At 37.9% G+C, this 18,404-nt stretch overlaps 1 protein-coding gene across 50 annotated transcripts in view; it reads left to right on the forward strand.

Annotated features, from left to right (window-relative positions):
* RIMS2 (regulating synaptic membrane exocytosis 2) overlaps nt 1-4,197 on the forward strand; it is a 753,111-nt gene extending 748,914 nt beyond the window's left edge. For all 50 annotated transcript variants that reach the window (XM_073999244.1, XM_073999245.1, XM_073999258.1 and 47 more), the window contains 2 exons: nt 787-926; nt 1,365-4,197. In XM_073999244.1, coding sequence (XP_073855345.1) covers nt 787-926; nt 1,365-1,583 — 359 coding nt within the window. In that variant the 3' untranslated portion in view covers nt 1,584-4,197. The remainder of the gene's footprint in view (nt 1-786; nt 927-1,364) is intronic.
* The last annotated feature ends 14,207 nt before the right edge of the window (nt 4,198-18,404 follow it).

An 18,404-nucleotide genomic window follows, 5' to 3' on the forward strand; every position in this document is an offset into this window, starting at 1 on the left:
AAACTTGATTTCTAGCCTCAGCATCTCTACTGATTGACTTGTAATTTTGACTCCTAACTTTTCTATTTCTAGCTTCAGCATCTCTACTGATTGACTTGTAACTTTGACTCAACTTTTCTATCCTTGCAGAAAGTTTTAATTATATAATCTATTGTATAACCTTGCACTGGTGATTAAGACAGTTGTGTTTATATATCTTAGACCTTGTCAACTCATTCTGCTATAAAGAATATCATGATTTGTACATGCATAAAAAGTGGTTTTTAAGAAGTGTCTGTTGGATAAATTTTAAGCCATAGATTTTCTAATTAGTTGCCTCTTAGCTAATTTGATCAATATCACATGAAATTCCACTACTGTTATACCCACACCACCACCAATAAATAAGTACTTTTGAGTGATAATCACTATTTGTGGGGATGAGTGAATGAAACAATATAGCTTCAAGCATGTTAAATAGATTTAAGTATTGATAAATTAAAGACTGAGTAGGACATCTCTCAGGACTGGAAGCATTTCACTTTATTTAATGCAGTGTGTAAACCTGTATAACCAGTTGATGAAAATAATAATAATAAACTCAGGGGCTATGTTAACATCCCCTAAAACTCTCTGAAAGACACAGTTATCCACTGTTTATCTAGTGATTTTGACAGAATGCGGCTAGGCCAGTGGCATGATTGCTAGCTCTTTCAGCCAAAGATTAAACTGGTAAATGTCACTGAGAGTTGGCCATTTCATGTCCATAGTTTATCGCTTATTCTCCTCTATCTTTCCTTTCCCAAGCACCATATGTAAAGGTGTATCTGTTAGATAACGGAGTCTGCATAGCCAAGAAGAAAACAAAAGTGGCAAGAAAAACGCTGGAACCCCTTTACCAGCAGCTATTATCTTTCGAAGAGAGTCCACAAGGAAAAGTTTTACAGGTATCTACCTAATTGTTTATCCCTTACCTAAGAAAGTATTTTTCATGGAGTCAGACGTTATACCCCAAATCTTTTCTGTTGTATTCTTTTATGTTCCTCACAACTGAAATTCTTTGGAAACTTTTCAAAGCGGTGACCAGTGCTGTAAAGCAATATACGTTGTCATTTTCTTTAAAGTGATTTATAGACATGCAAATCTCCACCACACATAAATTCCACTCTCTCTGGATTTCTTACGACCTTAATGCTTCAGTATAATTTCCCCAATGTACCTTTAGATTCCACTAGTTAAAGACAACTATTTCATTATACAGATTTTAACTTGATATTTGATGTCAGAAAATTAAGTAAATGTACTTTAGTATTTTAATATATTTTACAACTTTTTCTATTTACACAGTTACACTGACATCACTCTACTTTTTATTTTGCCAACAGATCATCGTTTGGGGAGACTATGGCCGCATGGATCACAAATCTTTTATGGGAGTGGCCCAGATACTTTTAGATGAACTAGAGCTATCCAATATGGTGATCGGATGGTTCAAACTTTTCCCTCCTTCCTCCCTAGTAGATCCAACCTTGGCCCCTTTGACAAGAAGAGCTTCCCAATCATCTCTGGAAAGTTCAACTGGACCTTCTTACTCTCGTTCATAGCAGCTGTAAAACTGTTGTCACAGCAACCAGCGTTACAAAAAAAAAAAAAAACAAACAAAAAAAAACAAATCACAGGTTGCAAACCCTGGTAACACTGCATGCTTAATGTTGTGTCTTCTGAGCCTGTTTCTAGGGATACAAAGCGATCCTGTGTTCTCAGAGGAAGTTGCACACATTGTGCCCTAAAGAAGGCCCTCAGGTGAAAGAGCAGAGCTGTGAAGAACTATCAGGTTTGGAATTAAATGACATTCGAGTTCTGGTCCAATCTGAAGCCATGGATTAATCTCAAAGAATCAGTCAGTTTCATGCAACAGAAGCCCTTTTCAATGGCACCTTTATATTTTTATCGTTCCTTTTTCTTCATTTATCTAACCCCAAAGCCCTGATATGCCACAGAAATGGAGCTATACAGCCATGAAGCCGTGTTACAGGTCAAGGAGTGAAATCCTAGGAAGCATCAAGTGAAAAGTAGGAGACCAAAGAAGTGGTCAGGAACAATCATCAGCCCTCCTCTGGCCGGGGATCAGAGCAGTCTGTCCAGCAGGAAGAGTGGCAGACTCTGTAGCTCCACAGGCACGTCCTTTACTAATGCCAAGATGTGTTGGACTCTGAAAAGCAAAATTCTGTGGCTACACTGTACTGAATGAAATTAAAGAAACTTTTTTTGCATGGACACAGATTAGCTGAATACTTAAATTATTTTCTTGGGGCTGCAACTTGCAAAAAATAAAAATAAAAATCAGCCATTTTCAACAGTTTATATTATTTTTAAAAATAAATTTCACTAGTGCATGGTTTTAAAAAGGAGAGAGAATGCAACAGGGTGATACAAAGATACACCATGTTTATTCTTTAATCATAGTCTGTGTTTTGGCAGACATTACAAATGGAAATACTTTCTAGAAGATATTTAAAATTCTCTTTATGTGACAAATAAGTATAATATATTCAATTTATCTCCATCTTAAACATACAAATCTTATGAAGTTCAATATGTGCAAATTTTTCACATCTTTCTCCTCTCACTTTTCCTCTTCTCCCTCTTTTAATCTTTTCTTTCTCCCTGCCAGAGTGAACCTTATACTAAAAAATTACAAGTTTTGATCTGATCCTCTCTTATACCCCATGTTTAATTCAGAGCTGTAGATGTCTCTGAATTTGCGAATTTCTCAAGGGAAAAATAATTTTAAGAGCTTTCTTTATTTCAAGCATGTTGAAAAGGATTTTGCAACATGACTTGGGAGTACATTAAAGTAAGTCAGCATGTATTTGAAAAAGAAGATATTTGAACTTTTGCAATTTATTGTCAGTGCATGGTTTTTTTTTTCACCTTTAAAATTCAGTTTACAGGAAAATTCTAAAATCATGTTGCCATTGTGATGTCCAATAAATTTGTTTTTAGCACCAGCATTATTCATACAGGGATTAAAGTATTATTTGTAGAAGGTCTTAGGTTTTGTTTGTTTTTTAATCAGTTAAAGCAATTTCTTTAGTCAGTTTCCATTTACTATGTGAATAGAAACACTGCTAAAAATTGGGAGCCCTGAAACACAGGGCTGTTTATTCATTCATTTTTCTGTAGTAAAATTCAACTTTTCACAAATTATATTTCTAAAGAAATATAGCAAACATAAATCTGCAACAATTTTAAAGCTCCAATTTTTTGGTGACTCAAAGAAAGTCAGTATGCCTATTAATAGTTATTTGATGCCATCACCAAAAGTCTATGTGAAAATCTCCTAAAGTCAAAACCCCTGCCTTTGGTTTTACAGACAGTTATTACCATTGGGTGGTGCTGCAAGGTCAAATTTCTCCTAAGTTCCCCTATTTAGAGGAAAAGTCACTGGTTATTGTAATAAACCACCCATGGTTCTTTATGTACATTTTGATAACATTATTATAGCTTGATTTTAATTCTTTGCTTTAATTTTTGAAATCCACATCTCATTTGTTTAAATTAAGGCCATGCACAAATTTTTTTTTAGTTCAGTGCTGACCATTAAAAACTATCATGCTTGATACGGTGCAAAAGTTAAAATGAGTATCACTAAAAATGCCTTCTCTTTATGTGGTGCAATATGAAATACACCAAGACTGTGTCTTGACATTCTGATGGACCCAGGTAAAGTTGTTAAAAGAATGAATAAAACTTTATTAAAATAATTTAGACACCTGTGTACCAGCAACAATTGATTTAATAGACCTAGAGTGTCTATACTATCCCTTAGAATAAAGGTTTATGATTTTCCTGATACTAAGATGCAGTCACATAATCTTTTGTGCATATTCCTATACAAATTGTTTCTAATTTTAATAAGAAGGACATGACTGTATGGAATATTTGTACATACTTGTCATTATGCAGTATTTATTTAAAAGTTGGTGTTTTTTTTTTTTTAATTTTCACATCTGCACCTCGACTTGTGGTTTAGTCATGTAACTAGCACTATGCCAGTGACCGTTGTTGCCCTGTACATAGTATGTTTGAAAAGTAAAGGGAATTCCAGTTGGAAAAAATGGGCAGATGAGTCCTGTAATGAACACCAACTAATGTAAATCAAATTCATTCTGGTGATGGTATTTAACACTTTAAATAAAACATTTTCTTTACAGACATCTGCAGTGCTTTCTCTGACTTTTCTCCCCACATAGCCCTGAGCCTGCTACAGCTCGTTCCCTGAACTCATGTATCATTTAAAGAATGAAATCACCGTCTCCTACTTCTCAATAACATAAGTAGACTGCTGGTCTTAGCAATAGCCCTCAGTAGAGCACTTCTTCAAAATGCCAAAAGATTTCTGCTCACACTATTAAAAGTTGCTGTATTTTAAAAGGTTGTTATTTTGGATTGAGTTGCTTTCTGATTAAATGACTCAGCAACTCACAGATTTTATGAGTGAAATTTTTAAGTTAGTCATGGCCTTCACTGACAGCAGAGTCACAAATACTTAAGCACAGGCTCTGCTAGCCCCTGGGTGAAGATGGCGAAGGCATAGCTGGCTTTATGCATATGTGTTTCTGCTAAAGTTTCAGTTTTGCTTTGTGGGGGGTGGAGGGTGTGTTTTTGGGGTAGGGAGACATGTGGTAACCTGACATATAACAACCTGTCCAGAGACTGGCTTCTATGTGTGGATATGAATGGGTGACAGGATTTCTCCATATCCTTCTGGGGCAGTTCCTCAACTGGGAGAAGGAACGCCTGTGGAGTTCTCATGGGAGTCTGCTTCAGGTCTGAAATTTAAGAGCTAGTTTGAATTCACATTTATTTAGTAATCTAACTGAAATCTAAGTCTAGCTGTCTTTCCATTCTTGGAAACAACCATTTCCTCCATTTCCAAAGACTCAACTCCAGTCCATTTCCCCATACCTATCCCGTATTTTTTTTCCTTTATCCCATATATACCCTCACTCTAGTGAATTGCTTTTGTTCATACATTCCTGTTACAAAAATTCCCTTCCCTTTCTCATGTGCCCTCTCCTGAAAATCTCTTCTACTTTTCTCAGTAATCATACACATGAGTCCCTTCTTGCCACTCCCAGCTCACAAATGAGCTCTTTTGGCAGCTCCTGACAAAACCCTAACAACACGGCTGCCATTGACGCCAACACCTTCACTTTCCCAGGGACCCCAGATGCCGAGGCTCTATAGACAACAGTAAAGGATATGATATTCTTGTAGTGGATATGATAGAATTAGGCAACAGATCACCAAAGCTGTCTGCCGACTACTGATGTAACCCTTGTCATTCTGTGCATGTAAAAATCATGTGCTCAACGTGTTTGTCTCAACTCCCTCAGCTCGTGATGCCCTCAGTGTTCTGTGGGCATTTATGCACTGAAGAAACGGGAGTTTGTACAACCCACCTCTGGATTGTGAAATGTGTATTGAGAAATACTTTGCAAAAGAGAAATTTTTTAAGTGAACAAACAACAAATCCGTGCCACTCACATCTTCCATATGCCCTTACTCAGGTCACTTATTCTCCAGGGCATTCATTTCCTCACCTGGAAAATATGGAGTTTGAGGTAGATTCTCATCTATCATTAAATCAACACTTTAACTAAAATGTAAGCTCCTTCAGGGCAGAGACCATATCTTCAGTATCAAAAACTGTTTGACACATAGATGTTCAATAAATATCTGTCCAGTGAAGGTTTATTTAGTCCTAGCTTTTTTTTGAGGCACTATTTCAGGCATAGTAGTGAACAAAACAAACATTAGCCCTGTCCTCATGGGGCTTTCATTCTTCTAAAGAAGACACATTGGGTAAACAATTCCAAGTGTGATAACTCCTAAAGTGAAGCCCCCAGAATGCTACAGGAGTACAAAGCAAAGTGTTTCAACCCAGTTTAGACATTTAGGGAAAGCTTATATCTAAAAAAATGAACAGGAGTTAAACAGAAGGAGATGATGGCAATGGGAAGCAAGAGTGAGAAGAAGACTATGTCAGGCGGAGAGAACAACAGGCAAGAAAGTGGAGAAAAGGGAATCATTACCATTTGTATTATCTTATAGTGTCTAAAACAGTGATGAGCACATAGGATGTGAATGAGTTGAATGAATGCATCTATAGATTCCTGCATTTGGGCTATTTCTAAAGCATTGAGAGTTTTATTGGGAAGATAGTTTTGATTTAAACTTAATGTGAAATCTATTTCTAAATGACATAATTGATAAGGTCTAATCTTTCATTATATTTGAAATGGTTCTCAGAATGCTACTTAGTCCTTAATCCCATTAAATGGTTAAGCCTTTGAACATAGGAATCAAAGCCAGCAATTCCATACCCAGCACAGCACCTAGCTCAATGCCGAGCACATTATAGGTGCCAGATATCCAGCATTAACAGTGAATGTCCCTCTCAAATATTCTCAGATAGATTATTGTCGGCCAAGCGCAGTGGCTCACACCTGTAATCTCAGCACTTTGGGAGGCCGAGCCGTGCAGATCACTTGAGGCCAGGAGTTTGAGACCAGCCTGGAAACATGAGAAACCCCATCTCTACCAAAAATGCAAAAATTAGCCAGGCACCTGTGGGAGGCTGAGGCACGAGAATCACTTGAACCCTGGAGGCTGAGGTTGCAGTGATCTGAGATCACGCTACTGCACTCCAGCCTGGGTGACAGAGCAAGACTGTGTCTCAAAAAAAAAAAAAAGATTGTTGTTATAAACATGGAAGATTCCTGAGTCCTGAAATTTATGTTCATAGTTTGTGTACGGTTACATCAAAAAGACTTTAAACCTGTCGTGTCCTTAATGCATTTTGAGTGCCAGCTTCCTGTAATCCTGCCTTGGGGCAAGGGATCCTATTGCTTAGTATCTTTTCTAGTCCATCCAGATTGTTCCTCTGAGACCTGCCATTCCCCTGGCCCCATATGATGGTGGTATAGAGGGTGCAGACTCTTAAACTGGGTCAATCTTTACCTTGCCTGTGAAGATTTGTTATTGTTTTGTTTTGTTTTGTTTTGCCTTGATACCAAAGAGGCAGTCCATCTGCAGTGACAAAAACTATCCCATTGTGGGGGAAAAGGCAGGAGCCTCCAGTGACAGTGTTTTCTGATATAGGATGAAAGTTGGTTTATGCTAAGAAAGTCAACAAAACCAAGTGGAGGCAAGACTTGGAGAGAGGGTCCTACAGATTCCACGGTCCTAGTTCCATTACGACAGTATCTGCAGCATCCCTGCCCTTCCAAGAAAGCTTACACAGTGTAGCTGTAATTAGTTGGGTTCCTGCTGCTTGAGGTCATGAGTCCTAATTAATATATTTGGCCAAAGATGATTCTAATGAAACTAGAATCTCGAAGGAGCCATTGGGTTCACCTAGGGCACCTCTTAGCATGAAGGGAAACCCTAAGGGGTGGCCATTAAGCCTCTGCTTGACAAATGGATGGAGAAATAAATGCTGCAATCCATTTCATTCCATAACATTTAGCCTAAATTGTATTCCTTAACACTTAGCCTAAGTCTCCTCCCAGTATTTTATACTTCCTGGGATAGCACTACCTTGCAGAAATGTACAGCAAATGGCTGATCGCTTTTCCATAGATAGTCCTTCAAATATTTTAGTGAGCTATGTTATTATCCCCAACTCTTAGAAAGCAGAATAGCATGTTGGCTTAAAATTCCTGTTCTAAATAAGAATGCCTGAGTTTAAACATTGTTTTCTCGTTTGCTGTATAATAACTATGCAATAGCTCTATAGCCTTGAATAAGCCACTTATCATGTCTGTTTTCTTATCTATTAAATGGGGAAGTAGAGAGAATAACAGTACCTGACTCACAAGGTTGTTGAGAGGATTAAACAATGTAACATAGACAAGGGACTAGCACAATACCAGACGTACAGCTAAGACATAAAGTATTAGCTATTGCTGTGGTGGTGGTGATTGTCATTATTACTATTAGTTTTACTACCATTAGTTTTCTTTTCTCTTCCAGGCACGTATAATGCCTTCAACCACTTGTCACTTACTAGAAACCTCATCATCTTATTTTTCCTCTAAACATACGCTCTCCATTGGCTTAAGCAAATGACTCCGGATGAGTACTGGCTCAAGAAGAGTACTATGGACTCTGCTTTGTAAACACAACCTGTGATTCTGTTGCTGTTTTCTGCAGCTACCTCACATAGCCTTTTCAGACTAGGCTGGTGGTCAAACAAATCTCTCCGATCCTCCATCTGAATTGCTTTCTTACCTGACCTTGTGGAATTTCATTTTTAGCCAAGCATAGATATAAAAGTTTTCTTGCTAAATTTTTTTCTTATTGGTTTTGTCCAATATTCCACCTTATCAAAATCATCACAACTGCCCTAAACCTGCATTCACTCTGAATTTTGCTGAAGGCTTAAGACTTATAAAACATGTCAGCTTTCACTGCCAGCTCTGTGTCACGTGCAGATCTGATAAGGACGTTTCCTCTATTTTGATTCACATCTTTGATAAAATGTTGACTAAAATAAGGCCAAGATCAAAGTTTTGTAACTCTTTTCTGGTAATATTAATTGATATCAATAGTATTGTCATCTAACACAAAATGTGTTACATTTTGTAACACACCTACAAAATGACTTTAATACACAAGATCCAAATCAACAGTGTCCAACCTTTTTGGCACCAGGAACTGGTTTTGGAAGACAATTTTTCCACAGACTGGAGTGGTTGGGGGATGGTTCCATGATGATTCAAGCACATTATGTTTATTGAGAATTTTATTTCTATTATTATTACATTGTAATATACAATGAAATAATTATACAACTCACCATAATGTAGAATCAGTAGGAGCCCTAAGCTTGTTTTCCTGCAACTGGATGGTCTCATCAGGGGTGATGACAGTGACAGATCATCAGGCATTAGATTCTCATAAGGAGTATGCAACCTAGATCCCTCACATGTGCAGTTCACAGTAGGCTTTGCACTCCTATGAGAATCTTGATGCCACTGCTGCTCTGACAGGAGGCGAGGCTCAGGCAGCAGTAAGAGCGATGGGGAGCAGCCATAAATACAGATGAATCTTCCCTCACTAGTCCACTCCTCACCTCCCACTGTACAGCCCAGCTCCTCACAGGCTATGGGCCTGTACTGGTCCATGCCCCGGAGGTTCAGGACCCTGATCTAAATCTATCTTTATGACTACTTTATGAGTGAGTAGTAACATCAACTTTATTGTGCAGATAAGGAAACTATAGTTCATATAGTTTAAATAATGTGACCAAAGTCCCCCATCTGAGAAGGGCCATATCCAGATGAAATGTGGGTCTTCTGACAATAAATTGAGTGGGTCAATCAATTGTAGGCCACTTCACTTGACCATAATCCACCACACAGTTCCCCACTTTATCCACAGAGAATTCATTATGGCCTTCTAAATGATTTGCAGAAATACTGATATGTTTTCCTCATAGAGTAATCTAGGTGCCAACAGAAAGCATGTCAGGCAGGGCAGGGTGGGGAGCGAGAAGGAGGTTGCTGGTTATATGCCAACTTTTCTGAGTTACTATTGGGACTTGACGAGAACATGTATGTGGACTTGGCATAAAATGGGCACCCATGAATGGCCGCTCTTTTTCTTATCATGAGCCTCAACTCCTGTTTTGTTTCCAGTTAAAGACTATTCTAGTTGCACACAAGAGAAGCAAGAGAGAACTGAAATGCTTCAGCATTTTTCCCTTCATTATCTTTGAGTAGTAGAAGGGATCTGCCCCTTCCTTAACAACTCCTTGGACCCAAAGGAAATAAAAGGAACGTTTTTATCACCTTCAGCATTTTTTCAGCCATTCTGGATTCTAACCCTCTGCTTCTGGCCACTCTTCCTTCAGGTGCACTCCCTGGTTCTATTTGCCCTCATTATGGGTCCAGCCTCCTCCTTTTATATTTATTTGTTAAAATCTGAGTTAAGCAGTGGTGCCTGTCTGTAATTAGACTGGCTTTGGCTTTGGTTTTGTTTATATATTTGTTTTATATAGGCAAATATTTATACATACCTACTTTTTCCCTTTCTTTCTCACTGGAATTTTAGAATAATAAGTTTATTTTTTTCTAGATTTTTCTATGCATCTTTGGCTAGTACCACTCCTGCCAAGGAATCATCCTTACATCCTCTGAATTTTTTCACACATCAATTAAAAATTCCAGGACATGTGTCTGATAACGACCAGCATCCATTTTCCTCATTGTCATGACTATAAAATGAAATAGTGACCTATTCCCAAGTGTTTCAGTGACAAATTTCTACATCACGAACGATTATTTTGTTTTTATTTCTTTAAGAATTATATTCTATTGGCTTGTTCCTGGACTGACACTTACTAGCTGTTCAGCCCTGACAAAGTCATTTATATTCTTTTAGCCTCACTACCCCCATCAGCAAAATGGAAATCATAAAACTACCCAGTTCACTGGGCTGGTAAGGGGATTAAATGAGATTCTGTATATAGAATACATAGTACCATAAGTGCTGTAAAATTAGTGTTCACAAATGCCAATTATTAGCATAGGCAATTGATTAGAATGTCTTGAAAACCATTTCATTCTTTGCTGCACTGTCTCATCTAAGGCACAAGTCTTCTAAGGGAAGCAGAGTCCCCTCTGAACACTGGGAACCAAGCTGGGGTATCCCCTGCTGGATTTGGAGATGACTCTGCTGAACCCCCTCATAGCAGACCTTCCCTGGAGAGGAAGGAACCCCCCACAGGCTCAGCAGTCCACTGCCCACCACTACTTAAAAGAGAGATCCCAGTGAGGAATCCCACACTGCAAGGAAGCTCCAGGCCTTCTCAGAAAGGAGCAGCTGGGCAGACAAGTCCAGCAGTCATCCAAAGGATAGGGCTTTAAAAATGCCCCAGCAGAGTTTCACACCCTTGGGCTGGCTCTCAGGGTCCTGGAGAGTCAGGGAGTTTGGGATGGCAGAGGACGCCTCAGCCCCTGGAAGATCACACTACATAGGAAAATGGTGACCTCAGAATCCTCCTGGGTGGGTCCTCACATTCCTTATCACACAGCTTCTCTAGTTATTTCCTAAGCAAGAAATAGGTCAGGCTCTTCTCTAGTGCTTGCCGCCAAAGGCTGGGCTCCCTGTGTCATAGGTCTGGCTGGTGGGCTGCTGGGGACAGCAGGCTTCTTGGGTGGACTCACAGTCACCAAGGACTGCAGGGCCCCTGTGGACTACAATGGAACTCTGGCAATATGTTGGGGTTACCGAGAACCTGATCCTGTGACAACTCGGTCCCTGGGTAGTGATGAAGGACAGGGACCTGTGTCGGATGAACAGTCATGAGCTTCCTTGGCAAACCTTATTCTCTTACTGGAGAAATATTGAAGCTGTGGGGAAAGAGACGCGTTGTCTGGGATATTCTTGATTTGCTATAAAACCTCATGTGCTAACATCCATGGAGCTTATACAAGTTGTTTGTGACATGGTAAAAAACTAACAAAAAAATCCTAAAACTTTGGTGGTGGGGGGAGGGGCCTCCCGAGCATCCTGAGATGCGATGAGCGCTGTGCACTTAAAGTTGAAAACTCAGTCAACTTGTCGGTACAAGCCTGGTTAGGGGAAAATCCCAAACTCACGAAACCAGAAACCTAGATCTGCAGGGCTTGCTCAGAGAGGAGGAGTGATGGGGTTCCACAAACAGGGCTACGGTCTTCAGATCCACTAGGAGACAGGCTCTTAAAAATATCCAGGAATCATTGTCCTTCTAAAAGGACTGGTCTTCTTTCAATAGCCACCTCTAGATACTCATAAACTCATCTTTTCTGTCTTACATCTTTTCTTTTGTCACGACGAATCCCATTTTGGTCCTCAGGTATAAACATTGTGGGCTCTTCATTCAACACTGAACCTCAAACCCTGTCCCTCTTTTTCATGGAAGAAAAAAGGAAATGAGGGCAGGAAAAGGGAGAGGAAAGAAGAGTATAGAAAAAGAAGGAACCAGGGAAGAAAATGTCTCAAAACTACCTACCCCTTAACTGGAATTTGGTCTGTTTTTCCCCATCTAGAATTGTAATCCTTGTTTTCTCAGATCTGGCTCAGAGTGAGGCAGGAGAGTAGGTGAATGCGAGTGAGAACCAGAAGCAAAATGGAAACAGAAACAAACATATGGAGGCTTCATTTAATTACATAGTTACTTTCAGGGTCTTCCCGATGAGCTGAGTGTGCCTTGAAAGGGTCAAGGAGAGGGGTCATGGCTTTAAGAGGACACTTAAATCCTAGGGCCGAATAAACCTGGGGATGGACAAACCACACTCACAGAGCGTGGGACCACAGCAACGTTGCAATGGAAAGGTCTTCCTTTGGAACACGATGTGTGGCAATGGAAATACCTTGCGGTTACTGCTATCATCCACTGCAGAATCGTGTGTCCATTATTTTTCCTTTCTCTTCTTTTACTAAAGAAGTATCAGAGTACGGGTCTGCCCAGTCAGTGATATTTTTCTCATCTGTTGGGCAGAGTGGTTTATCGGCTGGATTTCAAACACACTATTTTCTACCTAGGAAATAGGATCATGGGGCATAAAATACAGGGTAGGCCCCAAGGAACATACCGGTAGGCACTAGCAAGCAGTCGCCCTGGAAAGAGCCTGTGTAATGTGAGAACTTTTCAATCCTTGGTTTCTAGGTGGTGAAACTCTTTACCAATTGCCACTTGCTCCTGACTCTAGTACGCAGTTGGTCTTCTTGATAATGACGATTCTGAATAACACAGTACATGACAGGCTATTCCCTGAACTGTATTTTTAAAACATATTCTCTTCAAGCACTAACAATGACATGGTGGATATCATTCCAGACCTCAAATAGCCTACCTGAATATGACCAAATTGTATGCCTCTATACCTAAAATACGATGTGTCAGTTGCTAGATAAGATCTGCTAGGCAGGATCTTAGAAGCATTGGTTAATTTTCTTTAGGAAGGCTGCCCAGAAGAAGTGAGTTTTTCTGTCTACTGTTTGCTCATCTGTAAATTGAGGTGCACAATGCCCACTACAAAGGCCTTCGAGAATTTAAATGACAAAAGAAATGACAGCCCAGCATATAATAAGGACTCAGCCAAAGTTGTTTCTTTGTATCAATCAGGCATTGCATTCAGCCATGGATAACAGAGTCCTCAGTAAAAGTAACCTAAAATTATAGAAGCTTATTTTTAATTCAGGGTTACTTCCCAGTTACAAGATGGTAGCTGCAGCTCCTGCTATCTACATTCTAGGAAAAAAGAGAGAGGGGACGAGGGAAGAGTAAAGGGACCAGCCAACTGGGCAGCTACCTTTAAAGATTTCCTGGACCTGGAAGTCCTGCCCAAGACTTCCAGTCTAAGGAGGAAAATATTAATGGTTTAATATTTAACCATTAAATATGATGCTCTTTTGTCATGAGGAAGTTGCCTCTTATTTTAAATTTGTTGAGACTTTTTTTTTATTTTTTATCATGAATGGGTGTTAAATGTTGTCAAATGCTTTTTCTGCTTCTATTAAGATGATTGTATGGTGGTTTTTTTTCTCTTGTACTCTGTTAACATAATGAATTACATTGATTTTCCATTGTTAAGACATTTGAAAATTTGGCAAGAAAGCTGACTTGATCATGATGTATTAGCTCTTTCTATAGCGCTGGATTCAGTTTGATATTTTCTTAAGGATTTCTGCACCTACATTTATGACAGATACTTGTTTTCAATTTTCTTTCCTCTAATGTGTTGGTCTCATGAAAAAGCTAGTGGAGAAGTGTTTCCCTGCTCTATTTACTGAACCAACTTGTTTAATCTTGATGTTATTTCTTTCTTAAATATTTGATAAAAGTCAACAGTAAAAACATGTAGACTTGAAGTTTGTTTTCTTTGTGGAAACATTTTGACTATAAATTAAATTTGTTCAGTAAATAAAAAGTTAATAGAATATCTGTCAGTTTGGGCTATATTTTTCAAGGAATTTGTCAATTTTATATGTTTCCAAATTTTTCATTATAAAGGTATGTGTAATGTTATTATCCTTTTAATGTCTGTAGAATCTGAAATGATGACCTCTCTTTCAGTTTTGATATTGGTAATTTTCTCTCTTTCTTGAGCAGTCTTACTATGAGTTTATCAATTTTTAAAATCTTTTCAACATACCTATTTGGGGATTTGTCATATTTCTCTATTTTTTCCATTTCATTGATTTCTGTTATTATTTCCTACCTCTAATTACTTTGGGTTTAATTTGTTCTTTTCCTAGTTTCTTAAGATGGAAGCTTAGATCATTGTTTTAAAATCATTCTTCCTTTCCCATATACTCTTTATAGTTATACATTTCCTTCCAAACAATGCTTTAATTGCTTCTACCAAACATTGTTATTTTCATCACCATCCAGATAAAATGTTTTGTCATGCCTGTGATTGCTATTTGAATCCATGGGGTATGTAGAAATGTACTAATTCCAAATATTTGGACATTTTCTAGCTATCTTATTGTTATTGATTTCTAAGTAATTCTGTTTTGGCCAGAAAACAAATTCTTTAAGATTTTGATCTTTTGACCATTGAAGCTTATTTTACTTTTGAGCATAGTGTTTATTTTGGCTGACATTACAAGTGTACTTGAAAAGAATGTACATTTTGCAGTTGTTGGGTGTAGTGTTATTTTTCTATGAATATTAATTAGGTCAAGTTGATTAATATTGTTGTTAAAATCTTCTATATCCTGAGTGTCTAATTCTGTCAGTTAGTGAGACAGAAGTATTAAAATCTGTAACTATGTTTGTGGGTGTGTCTATTTCTTCCTTTAGCTCTGTCAGTTTTTTTCTTCATGTATCCTGAACCTCTGTTATTAACTGCATAAGATATATGATTGCTATATCTTCCTGTTGAATTAAATTGTTTATCATTATATGCAGTATCCTTTTATTACTGGTAATACTCCTCGTCTGGAAGTTTATTTTCTGTTGATATACCTATACCTCCTTCTTATGCTTACTGTTTCCATCCTTTTACTCTTCTCCTGTTTGTGCCAGTTTATTTAAATTGTTTCTCTGTCTCCTTTGGGATTATATGGCTGCCTTTTGCTTTTTAATCTAGTCTGATGGTTTCTGCCTCTTAATTGGAAAGTTTAACTCATGTACATTTAATATAATTAATAATATGGTTAGGTGTAAGCTACCCTCTTGTTATTTATTTCCAAGTCATCCTATCTAGTTTGGTTTATCTGTTTCTTCTTTTCCTGTCTTTTGAATTAATATGTTTTTATATTCCATTTTCATTCCTCTCTTTGCTTTGTGTTAATATTTTATGGTTGCTTGTAGATAGAGTAGAAGATGGATCCTTAACTTATTACTGTCAATGTACAGTTAATATTTTACTAGTTCACATCAAATGTAAGACCCTTACAACAGCAAAATTCTATTTACTCTGCCTAACCTTTTTGCTATTGTTGTCCTTTAGTTTGTCTACATAAGTAATAAAATTCTATAATGCAATGTATTATTTTTGTTTTAAATAATTTGTTATATTTCAAAAAATTCAGAGAAGGAAAAAACATTTCTTTGTATTTCTAATAACATTTACTTTTTCTGGTTCTCTCATTCTTTCCTGTAGATCCAAGTTTCCATATGGTGTCATTTCCTTTCAGTCTGAAAACTTTTCTTAAGCATTTCTTATAATATAGATCTGCTGGCAATAAATTCTATAGGCTTGTTGTTCTGAAAATATCTTTATTTCATCCTTTGAAGTAGAATTTTAATGGATAAAGAATTTTGCGTTGAGTGTTTTTACCCCATATGATACTATTTAGTTAATGATGGGTTCTTTTGGTCCTGTCAGATTTGTTTCATTCTTTGAACTTAGAGCATGGCCCTCATACCTAAGGCCTAGTCTTTCTGGAGACAAAACTGCATGTCTGAAGTACTCACTGAGCTGTCTCCACTCTGGCTTGTCTGGAATACAAACATCTCCCAGCTCCACCTTTCAGTTTGCATCCTCAAAATGCTGGCCTGTGGAGTTTAGCCCTTTCATGTACCATCCAGCTCTTGCCAAGGAATTAAAGGGAATTCTTGTGTTAACTTCTGAGATCACTACTCTCAACAGCTCCCTTTTCTCAGGTATCTGGCCCACAAATTCCAGCTGCTTCCGTAGTCCAGAATGCTATCTTCTGACTTCTTAGCTCAGCAGAATCACAACTTTACTAGGCTTGTGCCTCCCTATGTTGTACCAGGTAAGTGTTCCCAGACAGAAAGCCAGAATGCCCATGGGCTCATCTCTTGAATTTCCTTTTATCAAGATCACAGTCCTGCTCTATGTGTGGTTTTATGCCCCAAAACAATTGCTTCATATATATTATTTGGTTGTATAGTTGTTTTTAGCAGAAAGGTAAGTCCAGTACTTTTATGGTTAGAAGCAGAAATACACAGCCGGAAAGTTTACATATTTATTTATTTTTATTGATAACGTTACTAACAGGAGCATAATAACAACAACTCTTGACTGTTTTATAAAGTCTAATTTTTTTATTTTAATTTTTAAATTTTAGAACATATAAAGAATTATACTTCCAGGTTAAATCTTTGTCTGACTATTCCTAGTATCCCCAGAGGCAACGACTATTGTGTTTTTACATTTATCGCTTCTATGTATGAGTATACTTTTCCTATTCATGAATTTATCCTTAAACAGGAAAATGGATAAGTAACTGAAATGCTTAAGTCTTGTATTAGAGAGATGCTTTGGAGACAGAAGTTGTGTTAGAAAAGGAGGCTGGGCGCAGCGGCTCATGCCTGTAATCCCAACACTTTGGGAGGCCAAGGCAGGTAGATCACCTGAGGTCAGGAGTTCGAGACCAGCCCAGCCAACATGGTGAAACCCCGTCTCTACCAAAAATACAAAAAAGAAAACAAAAATTAGCTGGACATGGTGGTGGGTGCCTGTAATCCCAGCGTCTTGGGAGACTGAGGCAGGAGAATCACTTGAACCCAGGAGGCAGAGGTTGCAATGAGCAGAGAGCACCCCATTGCACTCCAGCCTGTGCAACAAGAGCGAAACTCTATCTCAAAAAAAAAAAAAAAAAAGAAGAAGAAGAAAAGAAAAAGAAAAAGAGATTCTAGAGACAGGAACGTTAATTAGAAGATTATTGAAATTATGCACAATGAATGTTGGTGAGGAAGAAGTAAGGGCAAAAATAATAGATAAGGAGGCTGAAAGGCCATTTACAAGGAAGCGATAACATTAAATTTGATTTAAAGCTTGAATTTTAAGTATGTTTATTGGTGTTATTTAAATAATTCAAAATTATGTCCTGTTAAACATTTAATGTGTGTCTCTTATGTGCCATGTACTGAAATTTATGGATGTGATGTTAAGCAAAAATAAAATCATAATTTCTGCCTATACAAATCTTTCTGCTGTGCTCATGGTCTCTTCTGAAGGGTCAAATGTACGTAGTCATTTTTTCAGCCCAATATTTAGCAGGTATGAATTGGTAGAGCCATGCCAGGTTTATATAGTCAGAGCCCATTCTAATTGATTGACATCTTGTTCTAAAATGTTGGTTCTTCATTCTGATTGGCTGATACTTCTTATGTATCAATTGTTAAATATTTGACTATCAACATGAATGACAAATAGCATGACACTTCAAAGATAAGTTCAACCTATCATAGCCTTTCTTTCATTGAAATAATTAACCCTACAACCCCAAATGATGGAGGATCAGAAACGTGATTAAACAGAGGAAACTAGTTGATAGCAGGATGAAAAAAGCAGACATATGAAGTGCAATTGTATCAAAACCATGATGTATCACCAACACTCTGCCAAGATGTTTAGACCCATCTTGAATCTGGACTGTGTGAAGTCCAGCCCTATTTTAGTTCTTCTCTTCTTAAATATCCAAGAAATTCTCCTAATCACTTCATGTTAGTCCTCACAATAAACACCCGCCTTCCTTAAGCTAGCTTGCTTGAGTAAATCTCCATTTATTTAGCCAAGAGACAAGCTAAACTGTAACATCATCTATAATTCAGACAATTTGTCAAACCATGACATGAATACATTCATCAAATCTGAGCACTGTATGAGTACAGGAAGTGGCATAAACATTAAGAACAGATGTGCAGCTGGAAGTCCGGAGACATTTTCTGACCATACTGGGTAAAGGAATTTATTCTGGTTCTCTTAACTTTGGGACTTAAGAGATGATATCAAGCAATAGTTCTCAATCTTCAATGTGCATCAGAATCTCTGAGAAACCCTTGTTAAAATATGAGTGTCTGGGCTCCATTGCCAGAGATTCTGATTCAGTAGGTCTGAGGAAAGGCCCAAGAGTATGCATTTCCAACAAGTGCCCAGTGGTACTAA

The sequence above is a fragment of the Macaca fascicularis genome, chromosome 8 (genome assembly GCF_037993035.2).
Source record: "Macaca fascicularis isolate 582-1 chromosome 8, T2T-MFA8v1.1".
Classification (NCBI taxonomy): Eukaryota; Metazoa; Chordata; class Mammalia; order Primates; family Cercopithecidae; genus Macaca; species Macaca fascicularis.